This window comes from Podarcis gaigeae (assembly GCF_964106915.1).
Source record: "Podarcis gaigeae genome assembly, chromosome: 6".
Taxonomy (NCBI): domain Eukaryota; kingdom Metazoa; phylum Chordata; class Lepidosauria; order Squamata; family Lacertidae; genus Podarcis; species Podarcis gaigeae.
Genome location: NC_139682.1, coordinates 54253639 through 54267185, shown reverse-complemented (window position 1 = coordinate 54267185; position 13547 = coordinate 54253639). Strand labels below are relative to the sequence as shown.

Below are 13547 nucleotides of genomic sequence, written 5' to 3'. Positions count from 1 at the left end.
TGCAAAGGACAAATGCTTTTCAAAGTAAATATATAAAATAAACACATTTAAATATTTATCATGCAATAATCAATTTTTCATTGTAATATATTCATTGTAATGAAGGAGACCTTCAAGGATTCACCAGAGTTACATGAATTGATGTTTTCTGCAATGTAAAGACAACTTGATTCAAGCCAAGCGTCACAGCCAATCCGGAGCATCTCAAATCAGGGACTCTGGAGCAGGGGCAGGGTGGAACAGGATCATGTCTTACATGAAAGAATGCAGGATATATATGTGTGCAAATATTTATACTGCATGCTGGAAGCTTCAGCTTGGCCTGCCATGAAGGAAAATATTGCCTTGACAAGCAATGGGGCACCCAGCCCAGCAGTGTGTGTTCAAAGTAGGTGCCTCTGTTTGGTTAAAAATATACAGAGTGTAAACTGTGAAAGGTGAAATACCTTGGGTTTATTTTAACAGTGCTGTTACTGAGGAGAAGATATGAAAATGTAGACGTAAGTTATGAGGCACACCTCAGGTTGTATCCAGTACATACTGGCTGTGTACTGTTATTTCCTGATGTGATTGCAAGATTTTTTTTTGTTATTTTTTTTTTAAAAAAGGAAAGCCCTTGTTGACTAGAGATAACTTATGGCTTTTGACCCCATAGGTTTCTATCACAGAAATGTAGGTGCTTCATCCGTTCCAGATGTCTCTGGACAATATTCCTGAATGCTTACTCCTTATGTATATGTGAAAATAAGAAGACCCAACAGCCTAACAAAATACTAGGGGAAAGGATTCCAGACTAAGCTGCTCCATTTTTCTAATTTCTACCTGTTACTGGACCAATGTGACATTACTCCCTTGTTGCTGTTTGCTTTCAACACTTACACTTTCATTTTTTGTAATCCAGCATTTTCAACATTACTGGGTTCCCACCCCCCATAAAAGGTATTGCCTCACTTGCTCTGTGATTTTCCTTTTCCAAGTAGCCGATCTTTCTGCCTCTTGCGCTGCTGAGCCCTAAGCAAAGATTAATGGAATCTGACCTGCTCCTCACCTTTGGGATAGTTAAAATATTAATACAAGATAAGACTGAAAACCTTTCCTGAAGCAAACACTTGCAAACATCTCATCTGGGAAGCATCTGATTGAAAGACTAACGGCTACAATACGCATTCATATCTTGGGTAAACAGAAAGGCTCCCAAGAAATGTAAACACTTTCCTTAAGACACATGTCCTTATTGTAGTAGACAGTATAAAAGAGGCGATGTAAAGCCATGTAATACAATGCCACAGTGGCCTTAAGTAACCATTTTATCATTTTCCTAGATGCAGTTGGGTCTAAACCCATAATGCGCTCCCTATATCCTGGAACACAGAGGCAGTAAAAGGATGTTGTGTGGCAATTCATCCTCTACCAACATTTCCTCCAGGTTTGGGAGAGAAAAAGTCACACTAATCAGCCTGAGGCGGAGTTAAGAGTTTAGGGAAACATTACTTCCTATCCCAAGCCAAGGCCTGTTACGATTTAGGTAATGGTCCTCTCAGCCCCAAAGTGAAACCCTGGAAAGGGAATTGCTTCATAACTGAGGCCTCATGGGCACAATACATGTCACTTTAGACAGTCATGGCTTTCTCAAAATAACCCTGCTATCTGTAGTTTGTTACGGGTGCTGAGAGTTGCTGGGTGATTCCTATTACTCCACCGCCAGAGAGCTACAATTCCCGAGGTAGTTTAACAACCAATCCCTCTTCTCTGGGAACTCTGTATGCTGCCTTTCCACATTATTGAACCCAAACTCTGCTAACCCACAGTATAGGTGATCTGCAAAAAGTTGAAGGTAGTGTATAATGTGAGATTTCCTGCAACATGAGCAGGATTATTAGATCAGGTCTTCATTTAGAAAGGACACTTAAGAGGCATCCCAAATTAAAGGCTCCATGTTGCTAGATATTTTAATCATTGTTTTATTATATTTTGTTGCTGTTAGCTGCCCTGGGCTTCCATGGGATACCAAAACAAGAAATAAATAAAATGAAGAATGCTAAACAGCCATCTTACTCAGGGTGGTAATGGGAATCCAAGCCTCTGCTTGGATTCAGTTCCCAGGAAGTTTTGTTCTCCCTGAAAAAACTAAGTCCAGCAGGAATGATGATGGGGACACTTGACTTCTTGGCAGCCCCTTAAATTTCCTGCAATGAAACTGTAGAGGCTACAGGTAAGCCAATGCTTACATGTCACCTGGGAGAAAGTGAATCACAAAGCGCATTAGAACAATAACCAGGTGCGAGTGTGTGTCTCCAGGGGAGAAAATGTAGCCTATGGAATTTACAATTAATGTTGGAGTTCAAAACTGCATTCAGCTTGCAGTTAAACACTTGCAAGATCTACAGCCTTGTGTTCTTTTGTGACAGGGCAAAAAGGATATTTACTCCTCTGACACTTATTTCTCTGGGTCTTTAAATTATTGTTATATTACCTTTCTGCTCCAAAGAAAATGTGTCCTTCAAAAGGTTTATGCCTTTCCAGTGAATCATTTTGGAGATTTATATCTGGGTGGTTTAGTGTGGAGAGTTGCAGTCCTAACACAGTTGCTCAATAAATGAAGAAGTTACTAGACAGTGCAAAAGTGACTCCTGCCGTTGTTTCATGAGAGGAATGGGAACTGCTCTTGAACTTGAGTTAATTTTCATTTTTATTTGAAAAAGGCCTTGTTTTTGTTTTTATCTTTAGGGTTGTTCGATGTGCTAGATTTTTTTAAAAAAAGAAATCGGCTCTCTTATTTGCAACAACAATGCCACTTTGCAAAAGCCTGATGTTACCTGATATATATTAAATTCCAGAGTTGATACGCTTCATATGCTTCCAGCAATATGGCTGCTTGAAATAGAGAAGAGCTCCTCCCTTATTTATTGCTGTTCCTAAAGACTTTGCACCAGGGATGGGGAACCCAAGGCCTTCACATGTTAGTAGACTCCAGCTCCCATCTTTCCTGACCATTGCCCATGCTGGCTGGGACTGATGGGAACTGAACAGCACTTGGAGGGCCATAGGTTCCTTATCCCTGCTTTACACCACTGGTGGTTCATTTGGGTGCATGAGCATTTAACAGTGCAGTCCTGTGCATGAATTGAGTTTCAGGGTGTCCACTAGGACTTCCCTTGAAACAGTGTTTTGGCTTCAATTGCCATATTCACATCCATATTCACACACTCCTGCAAAACTATGTATTTTAAAAACTGCCCTAAAGTTTTAAATCTTCAGTATGTATTTCCTTCAGTGCTTACTGTACTAATTGCTTTGCAACCATGCAACAAGGCTATGATTTGTGATGCTGAGAGTGCAGAAGTTGGCACAACCTTCCTAGCTACATATTTGTTACAGCAGGAAAGATACGCCACATTCTTCCTTTCTTATCACCCCCACCCTCACCATTTCCCTCCTACAACTAGTCTAGCATTCTTTCCTTCGTTTTTCACCACAGCAAGGATCATCCCAGTTTCATCTCCCCTCTTTCTCAGCCTTCAACTATCCCTTGACATCTATATATATGTCAATTTCTTAAACCACACTAAGGAGAGCTGCTTTTTAAACAGAGATAGCCTACATGTTGCCCTCAATATGCTGATGGATTCCAGCAGTACTTTTCTTCTAGGGGAAAAAGGTGCTAGTACTTTGTGCCCTTGAATACCCCCTGAAAAAAAAGCACTGGATTCCAGCTCCCATCAGCTCAGACAACATGCCCAATGGTGATTTGGTGATGGGAGTTTTACTCCAGCAACATCTGGAAGGCTGGCCACCTCTGATCAAGAGTCATGCAACCAACTTGGCACCCCCAGATGTTCTTGGACTCAATGCCCATCAGTTCCCACCATTACACTGCCTGGGACTAATGGAAGCTACAGTCATCTGCAACATCTGGCAAAGGCTGTTCTCAACAAGGTGTGGGTTATTACATACTTACCGGCCACCATGTCATGGATCTTCCAGCCAAGAAATAGCCTCCGACTGTTCCCCGACTGGCTCGAAGAGAAGACTGAAATGAAGAGGGGGAAAATAATGGCTTTGCAGCTCTGAAATGCACAGCTGAACACAGATTTATGCCCACCTAGGACCTTATGTGGATAAAAGGAAGGAAACGTGGCTCTGTTCTATGCGGCCAAAAGGAAACAATATGTTGTTAAATAGGAGCATCACTTATATACTACAGTGCTATGTTGTTCGGTGAAGAGGCCTTTCTCAAAAACAAGAGATATCTAGCACTACTAGTTATTGCAAAACGACTGACTTACCCATATTCCAACAGCAAGGACAAAGGCGAAATAAAGGACAACAACAATGATGTCTGGTACTTCAAAGGCAAGTTTCTTCTCTTCAGGCCTGGCAGTGGGTGGCTCAGTAGTGGCTGGTGTTTGGCTCATGACTGCCCAAAAAGGTGTCGCCTGTTGCCTCTTTATCTCACAATGGACTTCGGCACACGTTTCTCTTCATTACTCCCTTTTAATAATAATTAACCGGGTTGACAAAGTGAGAATGTTGATGAAGAAGCAGGCAGGTCCATCAAAACAGACAATTCACACGTTGCAGCTTTGGTACACTGTATGGATCTGTGCTGTTCAGCTGTAATGTTTGAACCAGCTAAACAACTTTTTCGTCACAGCTGTTTCTCACATATATGCATTGTGTGCTGGAATTTTTAAAGAGAGTTGTGGCCAATTCAAATATTTCAGCTGTAGCAGGTGCATAACATGAGTCCATAAACCAAGCCTGCATAACCTGGCTTGATATGTCATTAGTTGTGTGGATGAGACCAAGTTTCTAACCCCATTTCAGTTCAGGCTCCTGATAAATGAATAACCTTTGTTGATAGAGAGGACCCCCCTTTGTTGATCAACATGCATGCAACCCTGTTGATTCTTCTTGACCTCTCAGTGGCAGAACATTGTGTGACTTTTGCTTGGCCCCATGGGCTTCTGAATGGTGTCCCATAAGCCATCTTGAAGTGATTTACAGTATAAACAGGTCACCTGGTATCAATTTCTAGCTTAACGTTTTGAAGAGAAGGACATATTAGAAATAAAGGCAGAATTTCTACACTCTCCTCCTGGCTGATCCCTCCAGTTAAGGCACAAACAGAGATTAGGAGAAGAAAAGTCTTGTAGTAGAGATTTGCTATACCCAGAAGTGGATCATTTGTTGGGGCTTCCTGGCAAGTTTGTTGCTGCTGCTTCCTGGAAGTTGGGTGGGAAAGGACCCTGAGAGTCATCTAGTCCAATTTCTTGCTATGCAGGAATCTCCACTAAAGCATCCATGACAGATGACCAACCTCTGCTTAAAAACCTCCAACGAAGGAGGCAAGGAGATCAGAGCAGTGAAGGCGCTTTGGTGGGAGCACCAGATTGTCTCTTCTGGTATGCCCACACACGCTGGCCTCTCAGCCATCTTTCCTCTCTCCTGGTAGGTGGCAGAGGCTGGGAAGCTAGCTTTGCAGCTCTGCCTCACAGAGTGAGCCACTTCTGGCTGTAGCTCTTGGGCTCAGGGCTGCTGCTCTAGAGCTAGATACCAGCTCAGTACTAACATCTTTTAAATAGGTAAGTAGAAGGGGATAAAGCAGGATCAATATTGGGCAATGAAATAACCCAAGTTATTTGAAGGTGGTGGTGGGGGAACTGACTTCAGATTTGGTTATCTCTAATATTGCCCAAAGCAGTGGTCTCCATTAGACAAGCTATCTCTCTTCCATGACACTCTGACATTGGATGCATCTTCTTAGAAACAGCAAGCTTTCTCCAGCCCCCTTCCTTGGCATTTAAATACTGACAGCTGCAGCATCTCGTCGCAAGGCACATTTGCTGACGTGGCTGTACCACAGCTCGTGAGTCAGGGCAGGAAGGGGAATGTAGTTTAGCTCTGTGTGTCAGAAGGCTGAATTGCGCCATAATTACTTTATTGATAATTGTTATGGAAACAGCTGTTATGCGGGCTTGACTGGTACACAGAACTACGGAAGACAGTGAAACCGAAACGAGGCTTGCCACATATAATGCTAACCCTGTCCCCAAAGTCTGGTGGTCAGAGCTTCCTCTTTGGCATAGATTCTCCCATTTTCAGACGGGGAGCCATTTTATGCCGCAATTTAGATGGCTTCCTTGGTTCTTACAGACACAGGGTGAGTCGTTTCTCCTTCAAGTGGGGTGGAGGCGATGACAACCCTCCCAGCTAGCTAGCCAGCCTTCCGTCACGCACAGAAACAGAACTTAGAGATGTTATGCTTACTGAACTCAGTGGGATTTAATTTTCAGTAAATGGTCACAGGCGCTAGCTATAACACTGTTTCACCAATCCTAATAAAATAGTTTCTCAAATGGCAATTTAGGAACCGTAAAGACAATGGTATCTATGCATTCATGGGTAGCACAGCACCATCTTGTGGGTAAAGTGGTAAAAAATAAAATCTGCTCTAACATTCAGTCTGGATTATTTTTCTTCATTGGGGCCATCTATGTTTTCCCTCTGCTTTCATGTTCTCTGTGAACAGAGTATACGCACTCTGCACCTTGAAGTAGGTTGGCGAGGATTGTTTGCACGCCACACTTGTAAAGGACTTCCAGTTAACCTTTCACAATAGCAACACATTTCTTCATTAAACAAACACTGGTAGCGGTACAAAAAAATGAACAAAGACAATTGTGGAAGAGCAGAAAGTGTACCAGCTGAGCAAGGTAGAATAGGAGAAAGCTCGTCCTGTTAATGGAGTGTTTCTGCAGCCTAGCACCGGTTAAAAAGAAAAAGAAAAAAAGCATCTAAGGGGATGCTTCCTACCTTTATAATAAATAAATTCCCACTGGCAGTCTACTCACAGTCACAGGATTCTCTCCTTGTGGAGGTCTTAATATGTAGTCAGGTAACAGCAACAGAGATGCTGGCAGGTGGGCAACCTGAGGATTTCATATAGCCTTGACATGACCTCCTGGGCATCTCCTAATGTTGCCCAGTCTTCCATTCTCTCATAGTTCCCTCCTCCTTTCCTTTTTGCTTTTCAAAAAGTGTTCCCTCATCTTTCTATGCATTTTCAGGACAATTGAAAGGGGCAATATTGTCTGACTTGGGGGGGGGAATAATTTTTTCTCCTGCTCTGAGAATAAATTGGTAGACTTCTGCCATTTGTGTGTATAACACACTATAATAAAAAACGAAGTACTTTCCCTCGATTTCTAGATCAGGAGCTGTACTGGTCTGCTGTACTAACTGTTCTGCGTTCCTATTACAGGGCTTACTTCTGAGCAGACCTGCATGGGATTAGGAATTCTGATCTGGCATAGACATGGTGACAACTGAATCAGGAATGTCATTTTTTTGAAATTAGTTAGGCCAGCATCTTTTTGTCTCTGCCAGCTTTGGTACAACCCACCACTGGCAAGCAAACATCCAACAGTAAAGGTAAAGGTAAAGGTACCCCTGCCCGTACGGGCCAGTCTTGACAGACTCTGGGGTTGTGCGCCCATCTCACTTAAGAGGCCAGGGGCCAGCGCTGTCCGGAGACACTTCCGGGTCACGTGGCCAGTGTGACAAAGCTGCATCTGGCGAGCCAGAGCCGCACACGGAAACGCCGTTTACCTTCCCGCTGGTAAGCGGTCCCTATTTATCTACTTGCACCCAGAAGTGCTTTCGAACTGCTAGGTTGGCAGGCGCTGGGACCGAGCAGCGGGAGCGCACCCCGCCGCAGGGATTCGAACCGCCGACCTTTCGATCAGCAAGTCCTAGGCGCTGAGGCTTTAACCCACAGCGCCACCTGTGTCCAACAGAGTTTCCCCCAAAACATTGCAGCAGAAATAAGGTTCTGAATAGATTTTGATAGAATAAAACCAAAGGGCTCCATCCCAAGAACAGGAAAAGGAAGCAAAGATCAGCAGTTTAGACACAAATTTCCCACATTGTTACTAAATCACACAAGTCAGCTTTTAGGTTACTTATTAAGATTGCATAGGTGAGCTTGCAGGAATGGAAGCCACCATCAAATAATGAAGCAGCATTTTCTTGAACAAGGAGCCCAAACCATTTTAATTTTTTTTGCTGAACAACCTATTTAAACATTAACTTAATGTCATGAAAGAGTCGCCATCTCATTTCTTTAAGCAGCTGATAGAGAGGTTTTAGGGAAATAGTTTCATGATGCCGTTCCAGAAATATTATTTGAACCACTGTGTAACTTACAGGCAACCTTTGCTTTTCCACTACAATGATTTCTGCAAGAACCATTAGCAAACTGTAAAATCTTGTCTACGTGATGCACCTTGAGCATAGGAAAGCTTTGAAATACTATCGTGTTAAATAGTAACTCCAGCATCCCACAGGTCTTTCAAGAAGCACGTCTACAAACATCTGTCTACAGGTAAGATATAGGACACTCAGGTCAGGAGATCACAATCCTTGAAGATCACACAATGTGAATATATGGCAAAAGGATACAGACCTATATTCATACTGCTTTAGCAATGGGTGGGGGTGGGGGGAATCAGGAAAAATCAAATGTTACATAGCTGCAGACCAGCCCCAATGGAGTCTGTGCCTAATCTGAAAACAAACAAACAATGACTGCATACCTATCATATATTTAAAGCACCACCCCCCAAAATCCTGGAAACTGTAGCTTATCCCTCGCAGTGCTACAATTATCAGCATTCTCGAACTACCATTCTCAAGCTTCTGGGGGGGCGGCATGTATGCTGTGCACAAAATGTATGCTGTGCACAAAGCCAACATCAGCAGCTGGTATCCTTAGGCATTGCTAATGTGAGGAAATGACATTAAAGTAGCCATGTGTTCTACTTTGCAGAACACGAACCGAAGAACCTTCTAATAGAGGATCAACACTGGTTCAAAGATAAAGACCCCTAAGAAATGAGAACAGGGGCCTTAAAGTAACCCATCTTCAGTTAGCAGCTGTGTGGCACATACATCAGGTCACAGTCTTCCTCATGATGTTGAGATACATTGTATTTTTATTTAACTTTTAGTATTACAATGGTACCTTGGTTCTCAAACTTAATCCATTCCGGGAGTCTGTTCGACTCCCGAAACTGTTCAAAAACCAAGGCAACGCTTCCAGTTGGCTGCAGGAGCTTCCTGCACTCAAGCAGAAGCCGTTTTGGATGTTCGGCTTCCAAAAAATGTTCGCAAACCAGAACACTTACTTCCGGGTTTGCAGCAATTGGGAGCCAATTTGTTCAGCAACTAAGCTGTTCGGAAATCAAGGTTCCACTGTATTTATTTCCTTAAATTTACATATATGCATGTGCATACATATATGGTGGTGGTGGGGATAAATGACGTCCCTACACATCACAGACTGAAAACCTCAGAATCATAGCTGTCAACTTACAGATTTGAAAATAAGGGACCAGCAGCCTTGAAAATAAGGGACCTTCAGCCTCACCTGTTCCAGGCACTCCAGTCTTCCTGTCCTCCTGCAGTCTGGTCAAACTCATGCTGGTAGCTTCGAGAACACTGTCCAACCAACTTTGTAACCAGAGGTTCAACTGAATAGAATCTGAATCACATGCACCACAAGGCCTATGCAGCCTCAACTTAAGATGGCTCCCCGGCCTGGCTTTGCACTGCAAAGTTTGCAGCAGCACGTGCAACAAAATGGCACCCAGCATTCAAAAACCTCCTCAGCTTGCATTAACTAGCCACACACAAGGCATGCAAGCTCCACCCCCGAGTCGTTCTTAGACTTCTTATTGGGTGAGCAACACAGCCAAGCAACACAGTTGGAGCCTCCCTCCTCCCTGGCCGGCTGGGGGGGAGGGAGAGGAGCTGCTTCCTTTGAAATTTAAGGGACATCATTTAAGGGACATTTAAGGGACATCCATCAATAAGGGACAGCAGCGGGACATGGTGCTGGAATAAGGGACTGTCCCTTCAAAAAAGGGACACTTGACAGCTATGCTCAGAATCCAGCTCAGTCTTTGCTCAATGAATGAGACCTTTCTGCTCCCCTTTCCTCCAAATTGCACCAGAGGCTGACGGAAGGGGTGGCTTGCCCATCTCCATTCAAGACACAAAGGCTTCTGTTTCACTGAACTCTTGAATATCACTACATGTAAGTAGAAGCTGGGTACCATATGGACGACAATTTCCTAGCATTTCTAGTCTTCTGGCATGCATTGCACATTCAAGGGACTGCTTGCTTACAAAGCCTCACAGAAGCATGTAGCGCTGGCAATCGCACCCTCCTGGCCATGCCATCACTCTCAGTAAGTACTGGGAAGTGGGCCACAAGATGACAGCTGCAGGATTTGTGAGCTGGTAAAGCACTCCCATTCATGTGTGGTGCATCTGGGAAAATTGGGTGCCATGGAAAATGCAATTCTACCAGCTCCACCTGGCTGTCTACCAGCTCCACCTGGTACACAGGCTGAGACCCTACCTGCCTGTGGACTATCTTGCCAGAGTGGTGCATGCTCTAGTTAACTCCTGCTTGGACTACGGCAATGCGCTCTACATGGGGCTACCTTTGAAGGTGACCCGGAAACTGCAATTAATCCAGAATGCGACAGCTAGACTGGTGACTGGGAGTGGCTGCCAGGACCACATAACACTGGTCCTGAGAGATCTGCATTGGCTCCCAGTACATTTCCAAGCACAATTCAAAGTGTTGGTGCTGACCTTTAAAGCCCTAAACGGCCTCGGTCCTGTATACCTGAAGGAGCATCTCCACCCCCATCGTTCAGCCCAGACACTGAGATCCAGCGCCGAGGGCCTTCTAGTGGTTCCCTCATTGCAAGAAGTGAGGTTAGAGGGAACCAGACAGAGGGCCTTCTTCGTAGTGGAGCCCGCCCTGTGGAATGCCCTCCCTTCAGATGTGACGGAAATAAGCAGCTATCTTCTCTTTAAAAGACATTTGAAGGCAGCCCTGTTTAGGGAAGTTTTAAATATTTAATGCTGTATTGTTTTTAACACTTGATTGGAAGCTGCCCAGAGTAGCTGGGGAAACTCAGCCAGATGAGCTTGGTTTGGGATAGGAAGTAATGTTTCTTCTTCTTCTTCTTCTTCTTCTTCTTCTTCTTCTTCTTCTTCTTCTTCTTCTTCTTCTTCTTCTTCTGCCCCACTTCAACCAGAAAGGAGATCTGGGGCACGTGGGACAAGATATTAATAACTCTCAGATATTTAATGGCAAGAAACAATGTATTGCCATTTTGGTGACATTCTTATTGTTCCGTAATAATTGTAGCAATGTTGTCAACAGAGTTCAGACTGTGCTAGCAGTCTACAACAGGACCATGGGTAAAACCATTCATTTTTATTTCATTTTATTTCTTCATTCATTAAAATATTTATATACCATCTACTACCTCAGCTTCAAGGTGGCGGTCAACGGCGTCAGTATTAAACTGCATCAGTACGGAAAGCATTAGAGAGAATAAAACACAGCTGATAAATCAAGCAGAGCTAAAATAAGGTAAAATAAACTAACCTATTGAAATAAAGCAGCAACCAAGTTCCGGGAAAATAAATGCAATGGTTACACAAGAGCTTGGGTTGGTGGAAATGCGGTAGAATTTCCTTTTCTTTTCTGTACAAATTGTACATATGAATACAAGCTGTCAAGCTGCAGAACCCCTTGCACAAGAGGAGACACTTGAACAGGACAGTCTGCAAGGATGGGGAACCTGTGGCCCACCAGATGCCATTGGACTCCAGTTCCCAGCAGCCCCTGCTAGCTTGGGCAATGATAAAAAATGGTGGGAGCTGTAGTCTACAAAACTCATGGAGGACCGCAGGTTCCTTATTCCTGTGTGAGTGAAACAAGTTCATTGCCAATCTTTTTAAACTTAGCACCACATTGGATGCAACCCAAAGAAATTGCAGGGGGTTGGACTAGATGATCCTTGGGATTCCTTCCCACTCTACAATTCTATGATTTTATATGCTACAGGGCTTCCTGAGCCAGCATTCTTCTTTCTCTTACTTATGTCCTGCTTGCCCTGCCCTTCCACAGCTCCTGAGTCACTCGCAACTCCTGTTGCAGATTGAAAGCGAAGTGCACCTCACAAACAACAACATAGTCATTTTGTGATTCATAAGTGCTCCTTTCAAAATAATAGCTGAGAAAGATGTATTTTTATCTTGCAAGATACTAATAGCAAAGCTATTAGGGGAGAAGAACCATACATCCAGAGCTTTTATAATTGGAAAACATCAATACCGCCTAGGGGCTTAAAAAAAATTGTTACAAATGTTCCATAGGATGGGTTCTATTGTTAGAATGCCTATTTCTTCCCAACCAGCAACTGATAAATTCAACCCTGCTGTGGTATCTTTAGGATAATCCTGGCCCCTTGAATGATGCCGAGTTCTACAATACCTTGAGCTTCTGTCTCCTTCTCTCTTGCCCTTTTCCTTCTTCTATTGCCTCACCTTACTTTTGGCTCATCTCAAAGTGGACACTCCTCGCTTGGGCACTCCTCGCTAGCACTCCTTGATGTGTGCTTGAGTCAGTCTACATTTCTCCGCCCTCCCTCTCACCCCTGTGTTTGATAACTTGAAGCTGGGGCTGAATGACATTTGCTTTGGCTAGCATTATTTACATACACGGTGGTAGTTTCATTCAAAACCACCTGACCAGAAAAACCGCTCACAGTCGATCAGACTCCACCCAAGATCAGTTGCAGATTATCACAGATTACCTAGCTCAATGTCTATCAGATGAGCACCTGCATCGACTTCCTGAATGTGTGTTTGCCCCATGACACCTTAAAAAGGTGAATAGGCATTTTTCTCAAGGAGAGGTTTTACCACTGCCTCCTTCAAGCAACCAGGGACCAACCCCTCTCTAGCAGCAGATTTAGGGCAGTGTGGGTGCTTCCCCCATGCAGGGCACTGAGCTGAAGGGGCACAAAAATGAGAACATCCATAATTGAGAAGAGCCATTTAGGGGTGCTAAATTTTGGCCTTGCACAGGGAGCCATATTACAAAAGATTGCCAAACTCTACCCCTGAAACATTTGAGCCTTACTAAACTGCTGGAGAAGTACCGTACTTCTAGGAAGTGGCCCATGCCTGTTGGTTGCTTACATTAGTGATCTGCATTACAGAAGAAGAGGATTACTGGTACTTCCTCTTTTCTGGTGCTAAAATTCAAGAAAGTAGAGAAACAGGAGTGACTTGCTCTAGTGCTCTTCCAACAAAAGGTGCTTGTTCCCCAGCCAAATACCTGGGCAATCCCTTTTGGCAAGTGAATTATTAGTAGACAGTAATAATAATCATACTTCACCCTGCGTCTCTAGGTCTTAGAGTAAATGTCAGGGTGGAAGGAAGGAAGGAAGGAAGGAAGGAAGGGCAGACCTGATCAGTGTTGAGACTAAACCACTCCTGGTAACAGACATACTCATCTGACAAATAAAAGACAACCCATGGTTTGACTTAGCATTACATGCAAAATTGGTCACTGTATGTAAAACACAATAAATTGCATGGCAGTACTATGAAGTATGTAAGGTTAGAAAGTGGCGTCTCTTTCCAGGTGACCACAGTTACTCTGAAAATCA

At 43.7% G+C, this 13547-nt stretch overlaps 1 protein-coding gene across 3 annotated transcripts in view; it reads right to left on the bottom strand.

Moving 5' to 3' along the window:
- The window catches only part of SLC5A9 (solute carrier family 5 member 9), a 35902-nt gene extending 23359 nt beyond the window's left edge, over positions 1-12543 (bottom strand). Inside the window, exons 1-3 of one of the 3 annotated variants that reach the window (XM_083742405.1) lie at positions 12365-12543; positions 4287-4491; positions 3959-4030 (exon numbers count right to left, since the gene is read on the bottom strand). In XM_083742405.1, the coding sequence (XP_083598531.1) occupies positions 3959-4030; positions 4287-4415 (201 nt within the window). In that variant the 5' untranslated portion in view covers positions 4416-4491; positions 12365-12543. Of the gene's footprint in view, positions 1-3958; positions 4031-4286; positions 4492-11473; positions 11494-12364 lie in introns of those variants that run through there. The other 2 variants (XM_083742407.1, XM_083742406.1) reach the window with 2 other exon arrangements.
- Between the last annotated feature and the right edge of the window lie 1004 nt (positions 12544-13547).